At 41.4% G+C, this 24740-nt stretch overlaps 1 protein-coding gene across 2 annotated transcripts in view; it reads right to left on the minus strand.

The window, feature by feature from the left end:
* LOC105478221 (phosphate regulating endopeptidase X-linked) overlaps window positions 1-23139 on the minus strand; it is a 222883-nt gene extending 199744 nt beyond the window's left edge. The window contains exons 1-3 of one of the 2 annotated variants that reach the window (XM_011735347.3): window positions 22281-23138; window positions 16884-16952; window positions 8586-8747 (exon numbers count right to left, since the gene is read on the minus strand). In XM_011735347.3, coding sequence (XP_011733649.1) covers window positions 8586-8747; window positions 16884-16952; window positions 22281-22398 — 349 coding nt within the window. In that variant the 5' untranslated portion in view covers window positions 22399-23138. Of the gene's footprint in view, window positions 1-8585; window positions 8748-16883; window positions 16953-22280 lie in introns of both variants that reach the window. The other variant, XM_011735348.3, reaches the window with a different exon arrangement.
* Between the last annotated feature and the right edge of the window lie 1601 nt (window positions 23140-24740).

Consider the following 24740-nt stretch of genomic DNA (forward strand, 5'->3'; position numbering starts at 1 on the left):
GAAGAAAACCTGGCCGGGAGTGGTGGCTCACACCTGTAATCCCAGCACTTTGGGAGGCAGAGGCAGGCGGATCACCTGAGGTCAGGAGTTTGAGACCAGCCTGGTCAACATGGCAAAACACCATCTCTACTAAAAATATAAAAATTAGCTGGGCATGTTTCGTGTGCCTGTAATCCCAGCTACTCAGGAGGCTAAGGCAGGAGAATTGCTTGAACCGGGGAGGCAGAGGTTGCAGTGAGCCGAGATCATGCCAGTGCACTCCAGCACTCCAAAAAAAAGAAAAAAGAAAACCTGACAGGCTGACTGTCAGAACTACCAGAACACAAGCTTTTACACACGGTAGTCATTCTGATGGCCTCTTTAGTTCATTTAGCTATTTAGAAAGAGAACATATCCTAGAGATACACTCACATCTTCCACAGGGCGTTCAGGAAAAAAAAAAAAAAAAAAAAAACCAACTTATTTTTATATTTTTCCAGTTTTCCAATTTTTAATGTTTATGGATACATTATAGTTTACATATTTATGGGGTACATGTGATTATCTGATACAAGCATACAATGTAATGATCAACTGTGGGTAATTGGGATATCCATTGCTTCAAACATTTATCATTATTTTGTGCTGGGAATATTTCATATCTAGCACTAGGTTTATTTTTGTTGTTTTGTTTTTTTGAGCTGGAGTCTCACTTTGCTGCCCAGGCTGGAGTGCAGTGGTGCTATCTTGGCTCACTGCAACCTCTGCCTCCCGGGTTCATGCAATTCTCCTGCCTCAGCCTCTGGAGTAACTGGGATTACAGGTGCTCGCCACCATGCACAGCTAATTTTTTGTGTTTTTAGTAGAGATGGGGTTTCACCATGTTGGCCAGGCTGGTCTCGAACTCCTGACCTCACGTGACCCACCTTCCTGGGCTTCCCAAAGTGCTGGGACTACAGGCATGAGTCACCGCCCCCGGCCCTAATCTGACAACTTCTTACCTTCTCCCCACACTCCATGCACCATGCACACCTACCAATACTCAAATGGTGTATGAGAACAGGAAAACCCTGTACAACAACAAACTTTTCAAGTAAAATTATTTCATCTCACATTCCAAAAGTCTTCGATACAGGCCCAAATCTTCATGCAGCACCCCTTTGCACATATAGGACTGTAGTGATGTATTTGTAACTTGGCAATTGGTTACTTCCTGTGTGGCCACATGAAAAAGAGCCAGCATGCTCTGAGAAAAATGGGCATCTTCTCTGAGGGGGTGCACCCCAGTTTACATAGGAGACTCACTCAAAACTACAGAGGCTGAGTTTTCACTGGTAATAAAAAGCCCACCACAATGGATGGTTGGTCCTTAGCACTTCCCCGCTGCATCCCCACATTTACCAGTCTGATATTTGTTTCAAAGAACTTCATGAAGTGTCCGGATGCAAGTGGCTCACACCTGTAATCCCAGCACTTTGGGAGCCTGAGGCGGGCAAATCACCTGAGGTTAGGAGTTCAAGACCAGCCTGGATGACATGGGGAAACCTTGTCTCTACTAAAAACGCAACAATTAGCTGGGCATGGTGGCAGGCGCCTGTAATACAAGCTACTAGGGAGGCCAAGGCAGGAGAATCACTTGAACCTGGGAAGTGGAGGTTGCAGTCAGGCGAGATGGCGCCACTGTATGCCAGCCTGGGCAACAAGAGTGAAACTCCATCTCAAAAAATAATAATAATACTAAAATAATTTAAAAATTAAGAACTTTATGAAGTCAAAGCTCTACTATACATACAACATAAGGAAAATGACAATTCACTGTCTTCAATAATCTGAACTTCCTAATTACTAAATGACTTTATAGGAACTGAAGTTTTCAGTTTCCCATTGTCTGCAAAAGATGATTTGGCTAGGAAAAAAAGATTATTTGGAGTGGGGGGTGTTTAATTATGAGAACTATTTGAATCTCAGTCAGAAGGTGTTTACAAATAAATGGTCTATGAATCACAATCATCTCTATCTGTTCATTAATGCAGAGTCCCTACTTCATCTTATTGTTCTGCTGAAGCTGTGTTTGAAAATAATATATTGCATTTCTTCACAAAATATTGGCAAAGATAGCTATTCCGTAATAGAGCTGATCTGGCTGTACCTTGAGTCATCTGTCTTCTATGTGACATAAGTGTTCTAGCTCATTCATTGCCTCATGTTTCATAAGTGCTCATTTGCTACATTTCCATCTGCTCATCCATAAGCAATGCATGCTGTGTCTTCTTCATGGTCACATGAAGACAAATTTGGGGGGGGTTACAGAATGTGGATCTTAAGACAAACATCTGATTATATTTGACTTTTTAAAAAATCTCACTTCTTGGAGAGAATAAGAAGTAATTTTATTTTCCAAGTAGGAATCTGAGTCTTATATGCCATTTAAAGAAAAAAATTCACAAAGCCAGGTTGCTCACTTCAGTAGAGGGCAATTTTTCATCAGCCAGGTCTGTCAAGTCCATTTTATTTCACAAATTGGACAGCCGTATCTGTGTGTTTTCTATCAGCCTTAAGAAAATGGTACTTTTTTGATTGGTAGTACTGGGTTTTATTTTGGGATGTTCTCTCTTTTTATCAAGAGTGAGGAAAAATATCTTGACAGTATTCAATATTTTTGAAAGCACATGGTATTTACACAAAGGATAAGACCAGAATAAAACTTAAAGCATTTGATAGACATTACTTCATGAATCTTAGAACTATCTTTGAAACAAAGCGAGGAACAAAGGACAAATATTTACGGAAGGTCTGCTATGTGCCAGGAACTGGACTGGGTAATTCATATAAATCATCTCCTTCAATCTTCACAAAGCCCCTATGATATGGGTATTCTTTTTTCCAAATATATATATTTTTTATTTCAATAGCTTTTAGGGTACATAACCAGTAGTTTATGGTTATGTAGATTAATTGGATAGTGGTAAAGTCTGAGATTTTAGTGCACCTGTCACCAAGTAGTGTATTTTGTATGCACCCTATAGTTTTTTTATTCCTCACCCTTCTCCCACCCTCCCCCTTTTGAATCCAAGGTCTATTACACCACTCTGTATGCCTTTGCATGCCCGGATATGTGTATTCTTATCTCCATTTTAAAGATAAGAAAACTGAACTAGGTGAGGTCAGTAATTGGCCCAGAGTGATACAGAGGGAAAATGAAAGGGAATCAGGATTCAAATCCAGCTCAATGTTTCTAAACTCATGCTCCAAGGGGCTTACAATGAAGAAAACATTAAAAATAACCTCAATAACACAGGCATTGATTAAGTAAATTACAGTATATCCGGCTGGGTGTGGTGGCTCACGCCTGTAATCCCAGCACTTGGGGAGGCTGAGGCAGGCGGATCACCTGTGACCAGGAGTTTGAGACTAGCCTGGCCAACATGGTGAAACCCCGTCTCTATTAAAAATATAAAAATGATCTGGGCATGGTGGCACATGCCTGTAATCCCAGCTACTTGGGAGGCTGAGGCATGAGAATCACTTGAACCCAAAAGGCAGAGGTTGCAGTGAGCTGAAATCGTGCTACTGCACTTCCAGCCTGGGCAACAGAGCAAGGCTCTGTCATAAATAAATAAGTAAATAAATTAATTAAATAGAATGTATTATATGGTCCCTTAGAAGAGATATGTAATTTTATGTCTATATTTGCATTTAAAAAGTTGTTACTGCTGGGTGGTGAAGTATACTTCTTTTGTTGTTTCTTTACGGTTGGTCTACAGTGAGCCTGTATTACCTGGATGGAATGATAAATGAATAGATAGTTGGATGACAAGGTAGATAGACTGACAGACACACAGATAGATGTAGAATATATTAAAATTTAAAGATTCAGTGTTTCAGGAAAAGAAGTAAGATTTTTAGCACATTTGACATTTGAAAACCTCTATACACTTTAGGAATATGTAATCATCTGTAACATACCTGCAGAGTTCAGAAAAAAATCTATACATCTGTATCTATATCGGTATTTATCTATACATTTATAGATATATTTTATCATATACCATCCGCCCATACATATAAAAGTATATAAATGTATATGTAGAGGATGATACACTATATATACATTTACAGATGGACAATGAAAGTATATATATAATAGAATAAATGTAGTAAATGGTAATAATCAGGGAATCTGGGTAAAGGGTACATAGATGTTCCTTGTGCTATTTGTTCAACTTCTCAAAGTTTGAATTATCTCAAAATAAAAAGTTTATAAATCTAATAGATATTTTATGCAGCTGTTTTTTGTTTTTTTGAGATAGAGTTTTACTCTGTCACTCAGACTGGAGTGCATTGGCACGATCTTGGCTCAATGCAACCTCTGCCTCCTGGGTTCAAGCGATTCTCCTGTCTCAGCCTCCTGAGTAGCTGGGATTACAGGCGCCTGCCACCACACCTGGCTAATTTTTGTATTTTTAGTAGAAACAGGTTTTCGCTACATTGGCCAGGCTGGTCTTGAACTCCTGACCTCAAGTGATCCACCCACCTTGGCCTCCCAAAGTGGTGGGATTACAGGCAAGAGCCACTGTGTCCAGCTATTTTATATTTTACCTATTTTTGTTACAAGACACTAATTTTAAGAGACCCTCTTCCACCATTTGCTCTCCTTCTTGACATCTGAAACAAGAACCCCACAACCAGTTTGTGAATTTGGCCTTTACAGTGCTTGTCATAGAGTAACTTGGGATTTATTGAATTATGTCTTTCCCAGAGCATAGAAACATGTGGGAGGAAGCCTCCCACTTTGTTTGACTATGCCAGCACAATCTTAATAACAGAGTTTGACAAACCTAGTACACAAAACAATCACAAACCAATATGAATCATAAATATAGACACAAATGTGTGAAACAAAATGCTAGCTTCTTCAATTCTGGTAATGTCTTAAAAAAATACAAACCATTAATAGGCAGGATTTATTTCAAAATTATAAGTTTAGTTGAGCAGGGGTAAATCAAGATAAGGTAAAAGAGAGACTCTATCTGAGTCTCTTGATAAATGGCAAAGAGGCATTTTTCTTGGGCAGCACCTTTTTGCAAACTAGGAACAACAGAACACAAAAAAGAATAGCTATCTAAAACAAACAAACAAAAAGTGTATGTTTTCAGGGGAAATACTGGAGGCATTACCACCCAAGCAAGGAATAAGAAACTTACACCCATTATCATTGCTATTATTCAACACTGTTCTGGTATTTTTGTTTTTTGAGATGAAGTCTCACTCCGTCGCCCAGACTGGAGTGCAGTGGTGTGATCTCAGCTCACTGCAACCCCTGCCTGCTGGGTTCAAGCAATTCTCCTGCCTCAGCCTCCTGAGTAGCTGGGATAACAGGCGTGAACCACCATGCGTGGCTAATTTTTTTATATTTTTAGTAGAGACGAGGTTTTACCATGTTGGCCAGGCTGGTCTCAAACTCCTGACCTGAAGGTGATCCACCTGCCTTGTGTAATCCCAAAGTGCTGGGATGACAGGCATTAGCCACCACGCTCAGCCTGTTCTAGTATTTCTTACCTTTATTATTAACTATCTAAGAAATCCAAAGAAGCTACCAAGGAGCTATCAACTAATTAGACAGTTCCAATTGAATCCAATACATACATTCAAAGCTCTACTTTATACTAGGCATCAGGGACTGGCAAACTGTTTATAAAAGTCAAACAGTAAATATTTTAGGGTTTTTGGGCTATCCAGTTTCCATGGCAACTATTCGGTTGTGCCACTGGAGGGCAAAAGCAGCCATTGATAATGCATAAGTGAATGGATGTGGCTGTGTTCCAATAAAACTTCCAGGCAGTGGACTGGATTTTGTCTACTGGCCATGGTTTGCTGACTTCTACTTTATACCACAGAAAGCAGTTGATGGGAAAAAGTTATCCTTTAAAACATCAAAAAAAAAAAAGAAATATAAAGACCCAGAAACAAACTTTTTTTTTTTTTTTTGAGACAGAGTTCAGAGTTTCACTCTTGTTGCCCAGGCAGCAGCGCAATGGCGCGATCTCGGCTCACTGCAATCTCTGCCTCCCAGTTCAAGCGATTCGCCTGCCTCAGCCTTCTGAGTAGCTGGGATTACAGGCACCACCATGCCCGGCTAATTTTTTAATTTTTAGTAGAGCCTAGGTTTTGATATGTTAGCCATGGCTGGTCTTGAACTCCTGACCTCAGGTGATCCACCTGCCTCGGCCTCCCAAAGTGCTGGGATTACAGGCATGAGCCACCGTGCCCAGCTGAAAGAAACTTTCTAAAAGGCAATTTGGCTATATGCATCAAAAAAGAAATCTAGAGTACTCTTTCAACCCAGTAATTCCATTTCTGGGAATTTATCCTAAGGATATATTTAGATCATTTAGATAAGGACATAAAGATGTATACACAAGGATGTTTATTACAGTGTTATTTATAATAAGAAAAGTTGGCCAGGTGCGGTGGCTCACGCCTGTAATCCCAGCACTTTGGGAGGCTGAGGCAGGCCAATCACTTGAGGTCAGGAGTTCAAGACTAGCCTGACCAACATGGTGAAACCCCATCTCTACTAAAAATACAAAAATTAGCCAGGCATGGTGGCAAGTGCCTGTAATCCCAGCTACTCAGAAGGCTGAGGCAGGAGAATCGCTTGTTTGAACCCAGGAGGCTGAGGTTGCAGTGAGCCGAGATAGTGCCATTGCACTCCAGCCTGGGTGACAAGAGCAAGCAAGCAAGAAAGCAAGAAAGAAAAGGTATCTACTGACATAATCTATGTCTATGAGGAATGCATAGTTTCTGAAAATAAGTTAGAGTAGTACACATAATATCAGCTAATTTTTAAAATATATAGGTGTGCATATGAAGTTATGCATATGGACCCACACGTGCAACAAAACCTGGGAAGAAATATCCCCAACTGCTTTATTAGCAGTTATTTCTTATGATGGATTTATGAGCGACCTTTCTTTTAATTTTTGCTCTCTTTTTATTTCTTCAATGGAGCTGGGAAATAAAATTTTTGATTTTTAAAAGGAAGCTAGTAAATACAAAAACCCTGTGCTAAACAATTTACTCGCATTTCTATTGATTTTGAAGGAGCCTATAGACAGTACCCTCCTCAAACAAAGCATATTGATATACTGATTTTAACTTTTATGTTAAAATTCCAGACACCCCTGAAAAGTTATTTAAGTTATCGTTAACCACTTCATGTCCTGAAGATAGAAATCTTTGGGTTATAACTAATGCAAAAGGAGCGTATGTCTGGAAATCTTGCAGTTTTCTTATCCTTCAGTAATGTTTCTGCACGCATGACTGTGCGTGTGTGTGTGCACATGTGTGTGTACACATCTGTCTATTGAGTAAGAAAAGCAAGATAAGGTAAATAGGAAATGGACAAGAATGGTAAATCAGACCAACATGAATGAATGTCCTACAGGGAAATAAGTATTAGTAAACTCACTCCTCAAGGTCTTATTTATGATTTTATAGTATGAGAATCTTCCTTTGGGTTTAGGAGAAAACCCTGACATCCTTGTAAATTCTCATTTATAATTTACCAAGACTGAATTTGGGTCTCCTAATAGAAAATATTAAATCCATGTGATTTATATCTAGTTGTGACATTTAAGCACATTTTTCCTCATAATTGACAATCGGTATCTAATTATTTATTTTGCCAAGAGTTTTACTTATTGTAAAATGATATATATTTAATTTTCAAGTATTTAAAATCTTGGGGAAATGTAAATGGGAAGGGAAAATGATTTTTATAACTTCTCAGGAGTTCTTTGTAGGTGTTACTGAATGCAAGTTACATGGTGTAACTCACAGTTGTCAAAAAGAGCCAAAAAAAAACCACTATTTTTGCCTTCTCAAAACAATTACCTTATCTGCCTTTGAAATCTTCCTACTTCCCTCCTGAAGTGGCCTTCTCCAATAGCTTAGCATAAAAATTAGATCCAATGCTAACAGAATATCCTCCAATAATAGACATTTCCAACTTTGGCGGGGGGCGGGGGGATTTCTTTGAGCACATATGTATGTTTGTGTGCATGCACGTGTGAGTATGTGTGTGTGAGCTTGTCATTGCTAGAGTGGCCATGGGAGAAAAGTGAATCTCCCTAGAGCCAACTTAGAAGTTAACAGGAACAATATGACAACCACAAGGTCATCCAGAGTTCTCAAAAGTGATGTCAAAAGATGATGAGGTGTTAAGTACAATTTGTAAGCCATGAAAATCCAGGACACAATCAGCAAGAAATGAAGTTTGCTCTGAATACGACAGACAAATGAGTATATTGATACAATTTTCATTAACTATTCCTTTGCTTGCAATCTCAATCAAATGCTCTTTATCCTTCAGCAGAATTTACTATTACCAAACATGAACATAACAACCTACATTAGTCTTATGTTGAGATCTGGGAGATCAAAATTCTGCAAACTTTCCTTTCAACCTTTCATTTAAAAAATTCTTGGAAATGAATTTAGCATAGTTAAAAAGTGAGAAGTCATGCTTCAAATCCCAAACTATATTTTTCCTGTCAAATATTGCTCTCTGTAAAGTGTATCACCAAACCCCAGTAGAAACTTACCCTTCAACTTGAGGTCAACATTATGTCTCAGCCAAGGATAAACCCCATAGCTTGGCATATCTTCGGGAATTGGATTATCGCTTATCCAGCCATCACAAGCGAACCGGAAGAAATTATCACAAGGATCCACAGACAGATTTACTTTACTTAAGATAGCAGCAGCTATTTAGAAAGAAAATCATAGGATTAATGATAAGCACTGAATGTTGTGTACTGTTCTTTTCCAAATTAAACAACGATTTCATATCAACCAGTTTCCAAGCCTTGGCATTTATATTTCCCCTTAAAAAAACTCTCTGAATCTACCTCACTATATGAAATGACTACATTCAAAGTGAATGGACAGGCTGGGCGCAGTGGCTCACGTCTGTAATCCCAGCACTTTGGGAGGCCGAGGCAGGTGGACCACCTGACATCGGGAGTTTGAGATCAGTCTGGCCAACATGGTGAAATCCCATCTCTACTAAAAATACAAAAATTAGCCAGATATGGTGGTGCATGCCTGTAATCGCAGCTACTCGGAGGCTGAGGCAGGAGAATTGCTTAAACTCAGGAGGCAGAGTTTGCAGTGAGCCAAGATCGCACCACTGCAGTCCAGCCTGGGGTGACAAAGTGAAACGGTCTCTCAAAAAAAAAAAAAAAAAAAGTGAATGGATAAAAGTTTGGTGGTATTATCACTACCAGCTTTTGCAGGATCATCCCTAACATCTGTGGGGTATGGGACAGGAATACAAATAGAGTGTGTGGTCAATTATTTGCAAAGATAACTGTGACTCTTTCTTCTATCCTGCTTGTCCTTCTGCAAAGTGACCTTGCTGCTCTTCCCATCAAGTGGTAGAGTCTATTTCCCCTGCCTTGAATTTGGACTGACCTTGTCACTTGCTTTGACCAACAGAATTGGCAGAAGTAACTTTCTGTGAGTTTCAAAGCTAAGCCTTAAGAGGCCTTGCACCTTCCATATTAACTCCCTTTGAATGGAGCCCTTTAGCTGCCCTTTGAAGCAGCCTCCTGGAGGACAAGAGGCTACATAGAGAAGAACCAAGCCAGCACAACTGCCAGACGTTGACTGAGGCCATCATTCACCTTCCAGTCCAGGCACCCCTCTAGCTGAATGCAGCTGCACAAATGAGCCTAGGCAAAAATCAGCAGAGAAACCATCCACCAAACACACAAAATCATGAGAAATAGCAAAGGATTTTTGTTCCAGGCCTCTATAGTTTGGGTGGTTTGCCTCACAGTGAAGGCTAATGGAAACAGAAGTCCATATGTCATCTAGCTAAATATTTAAAAATTATATTTACAATATATTTTCACATTCTTGAGCTCCTTGATATTCAGTGTAGCTCTCAGAGAAATAAAGCCCCAGAAGAGACCCACACAGATCCTGGAAGGGAGCTTGGGGCCATCGGGCAGGGAATTCTGGGGTGTAGAAGGAAAGGGCTGCCTACTTGGCTCCACAGACGCCTTGATTGGAGGAGAGGCATGGCCAGAGGAGGGCCAAAGTAGGGTGTTCTAAATGAGGGACCCAGGTCTAGCGGTAGAACTGAGTATGTGTATAAGTTAACAGAAAGACACAATAGACTGATCTACCTTTTTTTTTTTCCTCTTTCATAAGCCCATACACAATTACATATAGAAGACAGCCCATAGGTAGGAGATGTGTGCATAAATACGTAACCATGAGCTTTAAAAGAAAACCCTTCATTACAAAATGAGAAGTTTCCAAAATTCCCAATATTGAACTCCAACACCCTTCCAACTGCCATACAATTGCTGGCTACCACTCTAGCACAAAGATATGTACCAACTGACTTTTTAAAAACTAGCCAATATTTTAATGACATTGGAAAGATGACATTCTGGGCAATTTTCATACTTTAAATAATGCCAGAATATATTTTTGTTTGAAGTAACGAAAACCCAATGAGATTTCAGCTAAATATGAATGAACTGCCCCAAAAAAGTACAATCTGTGTAAATTTTGATACATATCTTACAGTTTGGTTACATGTGTGGTTCCTTCAGGTTTAAAAATAAGGCTAGATATTTCTCCAGCCTAGGTTTTCTACAAAAATTTCAAACAGCCTTTTGTCTTCAATGAAGTGAATAATATAAAAACATTCTAATTTCTATAGGCCCTCAAAATCCCCACCATTTTCAAACCTCCCCCAACAACACAAAAGAAAAAAAAAAAAAAAAAACTAGCCAAAAATTGGTTTAGAGGTCAAACACTGTGGCTCATGCCAGTAATCCCAGCATTTTGGGAGTCTGAGGTGGGCATATCGCTTGAGCCCAGGAGTTGGAGACCAACCTGGGCAACATGGCAAAACTCCATCTCTACAAAAAAAAAAAAAAAAAAAAAAAAAAAGACTCGGAAGTTTGATAAATTTCAAATTGGCTTAACATTTTCATGCTTCAGAACTAGCATCAGTTGTCTTTAATTACATTTTCACTTACTGCTACTATTTTATCATTAATATTTAATGTGCAAATGTGCTAGGACATAACAAAATCTTTCTTTTGGTTGGTATTTATACATATATATTTATATATACAGTTACTGTATGCAGCCACAGAATGAATCTGCTATGTGACACCTCAGAGACATGGATCACACGTCTCAGTCCCACACAACATTTACAGTTACACAGAGGAGCCCTCACACGCATTTTTATCCACATAAGTACACTGTTTTCCGGCCTCCTTCTCAAATTTTCCCTGCCCCCAACCCTCAAATGTATCCTCTCCATCTCGCCAGTATTCTTGCAGGTACCTAGAAAAACTGCAAGGTCAGCTCTGACCTTGGCCCTGATACAAAAGTTGGGGAATACATCACTCACATTGAATTTGGAAAGAAGCCTGCTGAGTGAGAAAACTCTAGCTTCAGCCTCCCAATCCATCATTCACAACTCACAGCGGGGCACAGGGCTGCACTTTCTGCAGGGGAACTGTGACTTCAAATTGCAAGGGACCATAGTTGTCAAGACACCGAAACGCATTTCCCCCTACTCAGCTCCGTGGAGAAAACCCAGAGTCTTGTTTTAATAAAAGAAATATGATGATGAAGGAAATCTGTGAAAGCTCAGGCTGCGTACTCTTCCAAGTCATTGTATATAAGGTTAATTGTCACACAGTCTCCAGCTGGTGTTTATGTGGTAGAGGTGGAGGCATCCTAAATACCAGCCTCTGTCTTTAGATTTAATCAAGGATGAAGGGAGAGAGTAGTAATAATAATAATTAACAATAATAAAATCACCAATATTGAGTATTTCCTTTTTGCCAGGAACTACGCTAAGCCCTTTTTAAGCAATATGATATCATGGCAAACTCTAGAGCCAGACCACTTGTGTTTGAATGACAGAAACACTATGCAGCAGCTAAGACACCTTAGGTAGGTGATTTAACCTGCGTCTTAGTTTCCTCACCTGAAAATGGGGATAATAATAGCACCCCATAGAATCATGATGCAAATTAAATATATGTAAAGTGCTTAGAATAGTGTTGGGCACATTACCGTATAAATGCAGGATGCCCGGTAAAGTTTGAATTTCTGATAAACAACCACTTTTTAGAATAAGTGTGTACCAAATATTCCATGGGACATACACCAAAAAAAGTAGTCATTGTATATCTGCAGTTCAAATTTCACTGAGCATCCTGTATGTATGTGTGTATTCAGCTAAATCTGGGAACTATAATTCTACAATCACTTATCTGAAACTCTTGAGGCTAGATATGTTTCAGAGCTCATAGATTTTTCAGATTTTAGAAAAAAAATACATTGCATATAACCACCGATCATGTAATACTTCAGCAATGGCTGGAGTGGCAGGCCTGAAGCAAGTGCATTAATATTTCCATTGGGAAACATATGCATATTCTTATAAGTAGGATAAATGAAATCTGAAGCAGCCTCACATGAGTTAAGATCCAATTTTGCCATCACAGGAATTGAGATCAGGCCCCCATCTTGCCAACTGAAGGTTACAATGTTTTCTGGGTTTGGGGTTCAGAATTAGCATTGTGAACCTAGATTACTGCTACTACCATTATTATTTTCTTTTTCTTTTTTTAATTTTTTGGGTTTTTTTGAGACGGAGTCTCGCTATGTTGCCCAGGCTGAACTGCAGCCTCCCCCTTAGGGCTGAAGTGCAGATTCAACCTGCAATCTCAGCTCACTGCAACCTCCACCTCCCAGGTTCAAGTGATTCTCCTGCCTCGGCCTCCCAGATAGCTGGGGTTACATGCGTGTGCCAGCACGCCTGGCTAATTTTTGTATTTTTAGTAGACAAGGGGTTTCACCATGTTGGCCATACTGGTCTTGAACTCCTGGCCTGAAGTCATCTGTCTGCCTCAGCATCCCAAAGTGCTGGGGTGGCAGGCGGGAGCCACCGGGCCCAGTCTATTATTATTTTCTTTTATTCTCACAACTAGTATAAGTAAAAACTGTTATTCCCATTTTACACGTGGTGAGACTGAGGCTTAGGGTGGCTATATATTTAGCCCAGGATCATGTGGCTTGTAAATAGCTAGATCATGCTTCACACCCAGTCACTCTGTCTACCCTTATCTGCGATCATAAGCATGCATGCCCTTTCCTTGTTTCTTTGCATTCTTCGTACAGCTCTTGTTTTGAAAGAGGGATTAAAATAAGAGGACACAGAGAAGAGGAGAGTTAAGGAGAGGAGGCATCTCAGAAATGGTTGGCACCTGCTCAGAAATGGTCCAGAAGGCGATCAAACACTCTAGCCTTCTGAACTTTCAGCACGCACGCCCACGCACGCACAGCCTCTTGTTTAAGGCCCTGGCTTGGCCGCAATTCTCCTGTCATGTGTACTCAACAGCTGTTCTGCAGACCCCTGGGCACACTGAGGCTCATGCTACACTAAAGAGAACTGTGTCTTTGGTGAGCCTTTCACTACAGAAACAGCAAAATCAGTATATATTTTTTCAACATTAGAAAGCCATTTGCCAATGTGAAAATTAAAAACAGGACAGCAAGGCAAAACACACTAGCTGGCAGGAGGCTGTAAGTTTTACACTTGCATTATGATGATGTATAATACAGAACGAAAACTCACAAAATAAGTGGCCTTCCATACAAAAAAATGTGTTCTAAACTCAAGTTGAAAATTTATGAGCTCAAAAATTCCCATTTCACACATCTGCAAGAACCCTACCACAGCCAAAGCACCGGGTGACATAAACTCTAAAACCTGTCCTGATAGTTCCGCCTGCTCTCTCACCCTACTCCATGACATCCTCTCGCCAATGGAGAAAACCCCAGGTCAATTACTCAAGCCTGCAGCAGGAAAGGGCCTGGGAGTTCCCAGATGGTTCCAGGGCCAAAAAGAGTTGCCTGGCATGGCCCCATATCACCAAGGAAAAGATGGAAAGGAGCCAGACATGGACACGAAGTCCAGTTCTGCTACTAACTCAGGATGAGACCCTGGGCAGTTATTTAGCCTCCAGAAGCCTCCATTTCCTCATCTGGAAGTGAGGATGGTGATAGCACCAACTTCAACGGGGATCTTTTGAAGGTTTTATGAGATGGTGCCTGTAAGTCACTCAACACACAGCCTGGTTAAAACAGATATATTGATCATTTAAGAATGGAACAAAAAAAAGAACTCTACTAACACAATTATCTAAGCCACTACCTTTGTATAAGGTCTCAGAGTTTACAAACTCTTTCACCTAAGTGTTTCCCATCTCAACAAACACCACTGCCCAACCATCACCAAAAATCTAAGCATCACCCACAATTGTCTGCTTTTGTTCACAGCCCAAATCGAATCCTTCAATAGGCCCTCTACCTCCTAATCCTTCCCCCATTCTCCCTCTCCATCTCTTGAATTCAAGGCAGCATTGCCTCTCACCTGGCATATGGAAATAAACCTACCTGAGTCACCTTCTTCTTTCTTGTTCCCTATGGTCTCTTCTCCATCAGGAAAGACTCCTGCTAATGGAGCCCTCCACCGAGACATCTTTTGAAATGCTCATAAGATGTACTCTCTTTCATAAAAGCCTCCAGAGGCTTTTGGGTGTACTTAAGGAAAGCCCAAACTCACTGGCACTTGGGCCCCCCCATTGACTCCTCATCGCTTACACCTCACCTAGCAAAAGCTCCTCCCGTTCCTCAAGTCCACGCTTCTATCCACCCTTTGCCCCATCTGTTCCCCCCACCTGGAAAGCCCTTGCCTCAGTCTTCACACAGCATTTCCCTCCTCATCATTCAAAGGTCACCTTCAAGGTCATGTCCTCAGGCTTTTCAATCTAGCCATCCTGTCACTTGCTATCACATTGTTCTATGTGTTAAATTTTCTCTGTAACGTGTTCCACTGACTGATATTTCTCTTTCTTTCTTTCTTTTAGAGACGGGGTCTCACTAATTTGCCCAGGCTGGCCTCCAACTCCAGGGCTCAAGCCTCAGCCTCCCAAGTGGCTGGAATTAAAGGCGTGTATCACCACGCCCGGTTTCATAATTTTCTTCTTGTATTAATTGCCGTATTGTCTTTCTTCCCATACCTGGTTCACTGCTCTATCTCCAAAACCTAACTCAGTACCTGATGTGCAACAAATATTTGGTGAATTTGTTCATTAACCTCTTAAGGCCAAGAGGAAAGTGAAAGGGCCACATGCTTAACTTGTTTGATGACTTTCCTTTTGAAAAAAAGTGTCCCTGCCCACTTAAAGAATGAGGGTGAGGGCTGGAATCTGGCTCCCTCAAATCTAGGCCCTAACACTGATTTAGGAGGGAAATCTAATAGCTGTGTGTGGGACCCCCAGGTATCCCTCCTCCTCCCGCCCCGCCGCTTTCGGTGTGCTAACCAAAAATGACAGAATACCCTGATCACTCTGTGACCCAGCCAGCAGCCGGTTTGTTTTGTTTTGTTTTTGAGATAGACGTTCCCTCTGTCACCCAGGCTGAAGTGCAATGGTACGATCTCAGCTCACTGCAGCCTCCGCCTCCTGGGCTCAAACAATTCTCATGCCTCAGCCTCCCAAGTAGCTGAGATTACAGGCATGAGCCACCATGCCCGGCTAATTCCAGCTGCAGGTTTTTCCCAGCAGGCTTAGGCCCAAACTGGACCCTTGGACATTCCCAGGCACTGATAAAGGTATCGAGGTTGATGCACAAAACACTGAAAGAAACCAGTACTGGCTCTGAGCCAAATTCCTTAAACCGTCATATAGTCTTCACACCCTAATACCCTAAGTAGAACACCCCTTTTCTCTCACTGTCTTGAGGATACACTGCAGCACTTTCAACATAAGCTGCACTAATAAATGCTTTGGACTGACCGGCTGCCCTGGCATTTATTGAGTGCTTCTTTCTTTGGAATCCCAACTGGCCCCATCTCGGGATGGGGTACTCCCTCATGGGAACTTCCCTGTCGCTGCTTTTGGGGCGACTCCAGACATGTGTTCGATGGGATAAGACACTGTCAAAACTGCGGCAACTTTAAGTGTCATCTTCACCTTGGGATACCCACTGATACACAGCCTGGTCACCTCAAGAGAAGTTTGACTTGCAATGTGTGACACAAAAAAGGATCCCAGCCAGGCACAGTGGCTCTCACCTGTAATCCTAGCACTTTGGGAGGCCAAGGCGGGTGGATCACTTGAGGTCAGGAGTTCAAGACCAGCATGGCCAACATGGTGAAACTCCATCTCTACTATAAATACAAAAATTAGCCGGGCGTGGTGGTGGGCACCTGTAATCTCAGCTACTAGGGAGGCTGAGGCAGGAGAATCACTTGAGCCCAGGAAGTGGAGGATGCAGTGAGCTGAGGTCGCGCTAGCCTGGGCGACAGAGCAAGACTCCGTCTCAGTTTAAAATAAAAGAAAAAAAGGATTCCCACTGGCAATGGAAGCATGGATTTATTTACAAAGGAGCCTTGCTTGGAGGCAGGCAAGTCAGACCCACAGACCAGAAAATATGCAACTGCTTAAGCTAAAGAGGAATCTATAGCCAGCGGAGCCATAGGGAGACCAATGTTCTCTGCCTGTGGGTCTTAAGAGAGGCCATTCAGCCTTCCAAGCCCCTTTCCTGATTCCCTTGCAACAACGCTTAGAACACCACAGCTGTTTTTTGCAAGGAAAAAGAAAACAGGAAACCTAAGATCCACTATTTCGCACCAAAACTTGAAAATAAACTTAAAATTTCTTCAAAATTGCATTTCGTACTTGGTAAACCTCAAGCAAACAGAATACTAAAAATACCACCTGTCTTCTCTTCCACTTCCCAAGGTACCATAATTATAACTTGACACAGGATGGAAAACTGTGACTTACCAGCTTCGATGCATTCTGGCTTCAGGCAGTACTCCTGTTTAGCTTGGAGACTTAAGAGACCTTGACTCACTGAAAAAACAGACCAAAATAAATGACTGACTTGTAGCAGACCGCCATCCGGTAAACCACCCTCGGAAACATATGCAACACATTTGATATCAGTTCATCCTTCTCAGTGTTGACACGGTATTCCAAAACCCAGTTGGTTCAATGTCACGAAACCAGACTCTAGTTGCTAGCTACATAACCTTGGTAAGACTCTTGGTTGCTTTGAAACTCAGTTCTCTCATATGTAAGATAAGTATAACTAGACCAGAGCTCCTAAGAGTGTGGTCTCTAGAGCAGCAGCAGCTGTTGCTGCTGCACCTGGGAGCTTGTTAGAAAGTCACTCCAGATCTTGACTCAGAAAACCTGGGGGTGGGGCCCAGCCATCTGCAGTTTAACAAGCCCCCCAGGTGATTCCGATAATGCTCAAATATGAGCACCACTGGGCGAGATACTCTCTAAAGTCGTTTCAACCTCCAATTATCAGTGGTTTAAGTCTCATACTTTCACTCTATTGGTTATAACTCCATGCCCATGTTCAAGATGGGAAAATTGAAACTTAAACTATGTCATTTGGAGGCAATCAGAGTGGAAATAGAAAGCTAGCATGTATGGCTTTTAGAGTTCTGGATCTTATCTAAACCATCCATACAGATATGGACCAAAAAAGGAGTAGGGGGTAAAGAATATGCTGAACATATCTCAATCACCTATTAGTAGCAACAGTCATTTTCCGCCTGCCCTGAACCCCACAAACCCTCCGCCCACCAGGCCCAGCTTAGCTACCAGACATTTGCAACTCTGTGGAACAAGCTTCCAGCTATTTCCTCCTTTCCCCTCTTCCAAAAAAAAAAAAAAAAGTCTGAAATTGAAATGGCTTTTCACCAATGGCTTAATGTCCCCATCTGGCTGGCAACATTATCTAAATAGGTTTCTGCAGAAGTACAGAAGGGTGCCCATTTGTCAACCCCAGGTAGCACCTGGGCATTAGCAGATGTGAGTTTAAGATTTCAAAAATATTTGTGGTAGCTGAGGAAATTCTGGGGAATTCATTCTTGCTGTGCTCTGTGAGCAGAAACAATGAATCATTTGGAGATGTGGCCATGGGGAGAGGGATGGTGGGAGGTGAATGGGGACCAAGGCCCTCTGTGGAAGGATCAGAAAGCTTGGCTGTGCCTATATTTCTGCTAGAGATGGAAGACCTATAGATTACTAGCCAGTGTGGCAAGTTTTTGTAAATGGAGCCTTCTTTTCCTTTGCTTTTTTCTCTGCTGCCATCCTCCAAGCAGCCTCTTTGCATTGTGTTACATTATAGATTCAAGAAAACTGCCTAGGAAACATCTCAGTCCTATTTTTTTTTTTTTTTTTGGAGATGAGTCTCTCTCTGTCACCCAGGCTGGAGTGAAGTGGCGCGATCTCAGCTCACTGCAAGCTCCAGCTCCCAGGTTCACACCATCCTCCTGCCTCAGCCACCTAAGTAGCTGGGACTACAGGCACCTGCCACCAGGCCCGGCTAATTTTTTGTATTTTTAGTAGAGACGGGGTTTCACCATGTTAGCCAGGATGGTCTCGATCTCCTGACCTCGTGATCCGCCCACCTCAGCCTCCCAAAGTGCTGGGATTACAGGCGTGAGCCACTGTGCCCAGTCCATCTCAGTCCTATTTTTAAGAAAATAAGTTTCTTAGCAAAAAGATATGTTTTGATTTCTGTATAAAGCAAAAAAAAAAGGTAAAAATATATATATATGGGCAGCATAAAGATTAGTGTGCAATATTCCACTATGCCTGGGTGGTAGAACCTCAGGGGGAATTTTCCCCAACAGTCAATTTTTATATGTTCATCTAATTTTCTTTAGTGAGCATGTGTTCTTTTTTTATAATGCAAAAATAAGCTTTATTGTAAATAATAATAATATTTTTATAATTCTGGACAATATCTTCTTGATCTTAGCCTTATTTTAAAAAACAAAAGAGCTAATAAAATCATTAAAGATTTATTCCTTTCATGAGAAATAATTCTTGACCCAAAACCTTGAAGAAGTAAAATCAGGTATCTTTATCTAACGATGAGTAGAAGGAAGGTTTTAAATATAACTAATTAGGCCGGGCACGGTGGCTCAGGCCTGTAATCCCAGCACTTTGGGTGACCGAGGTGGGCGGATCACCTGAGGTCAGGAGTTTGAGACCAGCCTGGCCAACATGGTGAAACCCCATCTCTACTAAAAATACAAAAATTAGCTGGGCGTGGTGGTGCGTGCCTGTAATCCCAGCTACTCAGGAGGCTGAGGCAGGAGAATTGCTTGAACTCAGGAGGTAGAGGTTGTAGTGAGCCAAGATCGCACCACTGCACTCCAGCCTGGGTGACAGAGTGAGACTCAGTTTCAAAATATATATATATGTGTGTGTGTGTGTGTGTGTGTGTGTGTATATAATTAATTGGGACACTGACAGACCCAACCCCTCAAGGAAGAGCATTATCTCCATGGATGGGGTTATTTTAAAATCCTCCAAATAAATGAAGATCAACAAGCCCAGATAATGTGAAGGTGTAAGTGAATGAAATAGAGACAATAAAGAAAATATTTTTAATATAAAAATTAAGATGTTACTTTTGAATGGTTAGGAGCTTTGAAAAATACCTGTAAATAGCAGTTTGGTTTCTCATTGTAGATTTCTCTGTAACCAGAGGAAATGTCCTCAGGATGCAGTGGAGTCATCCACAGATCAAGAGCATAAGAATGGCCAGAAAGCAGGGGTCAGCACACTATGGCCCGTAGGCCCACTCCACTGCCTGTTTCTGTACAGCCCATGAGCTATGAATGGCTTTTACATTTTTTTCATGGTTGGGAAAAATAAAAAGAAAAATAATATTTCATGACATGAAAAGTATATAAAATTCCAATTTCAGTGTCTAGAAATCAGATTTCCTTGGCACACAGCCATGCCCATTTGCGTACATACTGTCCGTGGCTGCTTTTGTGCAACAACAACAGAATTGAATAGTTGCAAGAGGCCGTATGGCCCACAGAGTCGAACATATTTACTATCTGACCCTTGACAGAAAAAGTTTGCGGGCCAGTGCATCTGAGAAACAGATTGTGGGGAGGAAAGAGAGGGAAAGAGAAGAAGAAAGGACACTTGGAAATAAATAAACTGGTTACAGGCATATATGTTTTCCATTCCGGTGCCCTGTAGCTTCTCTGAAGCCACCGCAAGGCCACTGGCAATCACTCTTACTATAGAAGCACTAAGGTTTCGAGAAAAGATTATCCCGGAGCCTCAGATACAAAGACGAGGTAAGAAGGGATGCTAGAAATTGCAGGCATGTAAGTGAATGTGGACAGGCAGAGAAATATACCACAAAGTCAACCAGGAAGCCCCCTGAAGAGAAGACGACCCTAACTAGAATATTGTCATGAAGAGCATTGCCGGACAGGTCCCTGGAGCTTGTCAGACAAGCGCTTTGCCTGGGTGCAGAGTGGAGGTGGGTGGCAGAGTTGAGGAGAGGGATGGGGAGAGGGGGTAAGGGGGTGATTCTAAAATAGCGCAGAAATATTTAACAAAAAGAAGTATCCCTGAATGTATACATCCAAATAGATGTGGTCACCTGAAGCAATGCTTCTCAAACCTGTATTTGCGAACAATCCCCTGGGGGTCTTGTGAAAATGCAGATTGTGGATCAGCGGGTCTGGGGTGGAGCTCAAACTCTCCAGTGATGCTGATGCTGCTGGTCCACAGACCCCATTTTGAGAAGCAAAGTTGTAGAGGCCACAGCCTTAGTTTGCCCTTATTCTCTAACATCATTTGAGCTCCTCTTAGAAAGTCAAGGTGAGAGCCAGGTTACTGGGCACGCAGGAAAGTTCTCTTTCATATGTTATGCAGGCCTCCTTATCCATAATACTAGTGTCTGGCTTGATGAATTTTACTTTGCTCTAAGAACATCGACACTGTTTCCTAAGAATAATTTTCTCTGAAAGAACAAAGATTTGCTGCCATGGAGAATCTTTCAACGGATATGCCACGGCCTCAGGATGTAATCATAAAAGTAGAGCTTTGTAAAAGTTTCATGCAGTGGTAATATCGTTAAAAAGAGTACGTATTTTTACATAAAAAATAATTATTTGGATTTTTAAGTTTGGGAGCATTTGCAAAACCTAACCTTGCAGTCACGTTCCACATAGCATGTAGTCTTTTGGCATGGCCCATAGAATTTTCCCTCTCATTTTGAATTTCAGCAGAGGACACTTATCTGAACCCGAAGTACTGAGAAATCTCACAAGAGTTTTCAAGAGCCACAGATTCAGTTGCAGGAGTAGGAGATTTAGCTTTACCAGAAAGCAATAAACCCATCTAATTTCCTAAATCTTCAGCCACAGAAAACAGGGAAAGATGGTTTGCTCATTTTAGCAGAGTTTTCAACCACACAACCCTACCTCTTTTAATTACTGGTTTACCCCTGCCAAAATAAACATGGCCTCCTGCATCCTGTATATGCCAAGGAAGGTTTCCAGGTTTGCTACATTTCAAACTGCACCTAGAATCTCCTCATTCCTACATAACGTTCAAGCTAATGAAGTATTACGGGTTGTATGAGAAAAATTAAAATGGTAATAGTCAAGGGTTCAGCAAGCCTAGAATTTTAGAAAATCCTTCACTCCTTTCCAAGATATTTGATTCTTTTTCATAGGAATACACTTCTATCATCCTATATACTCTCTGGGTACATCATTCTCACCAAGAGTCATTAAAATAACTGAATCACAATATCTTTCAAATCCTGGGGGAAAAACCTCTGTTTTCCTTCATATTAATTTGTAAAGCAAATTGCATAGCAGAGTCACTGGATAAGAAAGGAATTGAAGAATATCATTAAAAGTACACTTTAAAGGACTGATTTGTGTTTTGTGAATTAAATTTCATGATTCGTTCAAGCAAACATTAATAAAAGTCAAATGGAAAGACACTCCAGCATGATTTTCATCACAATGTAAAGTCTTTCCTCAAAATATAAATGAAACTATGTGACTATGAATTCATAAACACTTATTTTGCTAAATGTACCACATAAAAATTTTTCCGCCCAATGCAACAGAATCAGCCAGCTACTCGAAGCCACTTACACCCACTTTGCCTTCTGGACTATACATTTGGTACTTGGGTGTATTTATTTATTTAGGCTCCTTAAAAAAGGCTTCTTTATCATTTGCATATTTGATAGAAACTAAAGATGCACCACCTACGAACGCAGGCAAACAGCCCTATACCTGTGTTATGACAAGTTTTGCTACAATAAAGCACAAGGAAACTTCTCGACACACACCCAGTTCCCCCGGCCTCCTGCACTCCACTTACCTAGAAACAAGATCGTGCCCAGAACTAGGGTGCCACCGACAAACACAACCAGGGCAATTCGAGTGCCTCTGTTGGCCTTCTTTCCAGTCTCCACGCTGCTCCCTGTTTCTGCTTCCATCAGAAGGGCCGTAGAGAGCACACGAGAGGAAAGTCACTTTTCGTGGTTTGGTGGCTGGTCTCAAGAGTGAGGCGTTGACATCCAAGGCTCTCTTGCTCTTCTACTAATGGACAGCTTAAAAAACTCCCGTCAGGAAATCTCCCCTCGCCACCCTTTCTCAAATAATTCTTCACAAATGAAAATTATAAAAACCAAAATATTGGTTGCCTTGGCTTTCCCCCTGACTAGACAAAACAAACAACGTTGCTTTATCTTGGTGCTCTCCCTCAGCAAACTCTCTCTCAACCGATTGTTTGGCAGGCTTTTCTCTCAAGCGTTCCGAGTATACATGTTTTACTATGTTGCTGAACAGATGTTTTAGCTATTTAAATGTATAGTCACTTGGGGAGGAAAAAACAATTGTTTTATCAAAACTGGATTCTCGTGAAACTCCCCCAAATCATGATAAGTTAGGTGGCCAGGATTCACCGGACCCACTTCAGGTTCTCAATTAATCATGTAATTCTGTTGCAAGAATCATTCTGCTTGCCTGAATTGTCTTCATCAAAGATATTCTTTCAGTGTGTGAGTCCCTTTTTAAAGCCTTCTAAGAGTTCCTAGGATATCCTGGAGCATTTTATTTTAGGAACTTTGTGTATGATAGCATGTGCCAAAAATCAGTCATAGTCCAGTGCAGTGCAAAGTAGCAATTAAGACAACCTACAGAGGCTGATGGTTTGAACTGGAACTTTTTCTTAAAGGAAGGAGAAAAAGCACTTCCTCTTTGTGGTACTAAGAATTGTACAAAAAAAAAAAAAAAAAAAAAAAACCCACAAAAAAACACAAGTGCGTGAATTAAGTTTATTAGCAACTACAAAAGATATGATGAAAAATTTTTTCCTTGCATGTTTTTGATGAAAAGTGCACCATGTGTTTTGTCTGCCACTCCTACTGAGGCAGCCATTCATTAGGATGTTTTTGTGTTTACATAAAGTGTCCACTTCAGCAGATTCCCCAGGATGAATTCAAAGGCAATTGGTTTCAGGCCGGGCGTGGTGGCCCACGGCTGTAATCTCAGCACTTTGGGAGGCTAAGGCAGGGGGATTGCTTGAGGCCAGGAGTTCGAGACCAGCCTGGCCAACAAGGCCAAACCTTGTTTGTACTAAAAACACAAAAATTAGCCGGGCATGTTGGTGAGCACCTGTAGTCCCAGCTACTCAGGAGGCAGAGGTGGGAGAATCGCTTGAGCCTGGATGGTGGAGGTTGCAGTGAGCCAGATCTCATCACTGCACTCCAGCCTGGGTGACAGAGACCCTGTCTCAAAAATAAACAAACAAAAAACAAAGGCAGTTGACTTCACTGGAAAGACTGATGAATGACTGGGTCTTTGATTTTTTTATTATGATAATGATTTAAACAATAACAATGTGCTTTCTTCATGGGGAAGGGCAACTGATATTCCAATGCTACCATTGAAATGATATAGATTTTATCATCTAAAGATATAGATATCATTAATTCACAACACAATTACTACCTACCTGCTTTTGTTTTGCTGGAGGTCATAGGGCAGTGGGAGTGGGGGTAGAGAATTCAACTATACCTAGAAACCGGTAGAGCAATTATCTCAATGCAAAACTTGTGCACATGGCTTTAGAGGTGACACAGGAGCTCAGCAGGTGCTGATGAGCTCAGTATAACACGGCCACACATTCGTGATCCTGTCTGGCTTGTCTTGGTCAGGGCTTAAGCCCTTAGCATGGAATTCTCTCAAGTTTTGGGGCTTATTCCATAACATACCTTACTTTCTGCTCATTTCATGTTGCACCAAAGTCAGGGGATCATGTCTTTGTCCAAGTTATGACATCATGGTGTGTTGTAGTTATCCTGTGCTCATTGGTTGTTGATGTTACTTTGTTGCTGTTATTCCATAACACATCTTAGCAGGCCTTTGGCCCCTAGTATGAGATTCTCCCAAGAGTTTTTGGACTTGACTCTAGAATACATCTTAGACCATGAACTCCACAAGGTCAGGAACCATGTTCAATGTTGCAGCTCCAGCATCGACATTTCCTGACCCTTCACAGTGAAAGGGAGAAATAAGAGCAATACAAATCATCCAAGTTAGCCCTAGCCACTAACTCTTAAAAACCAGCTTCAGCCGGGCACGGTGGCTCACGCCTGTAATCCCAGTACTTTGGGAGGCCAAGACGGGTGGATCACACGGTCAGGAGTTCGAAACCAGCCTGGCCAACATGGTGAAACCCCGTCTCTACTAAAAATACAAAAAATAGCTGGGTGTGGTGGCAGGCGCCTGTAATCCCAGCTACTGAGGAGGCTGAGGCAGGAGAATTGCTTGAACC

The sequence above is a fragment of the Macaca nemestrina genome, chromosome X, assembly GCF_043159975.1.
Source record: "Macaca nemestrina isolate mMacNem1 chromosome X, mMacNem.hap1, whole genome shotgun sequence".
NCBI classification, from domain to species: Eukaryota; Metazoa; Chordata; class Mammalia; order Primates; family Cercopithecidae; genus Macaca; species Macaca nemestrina.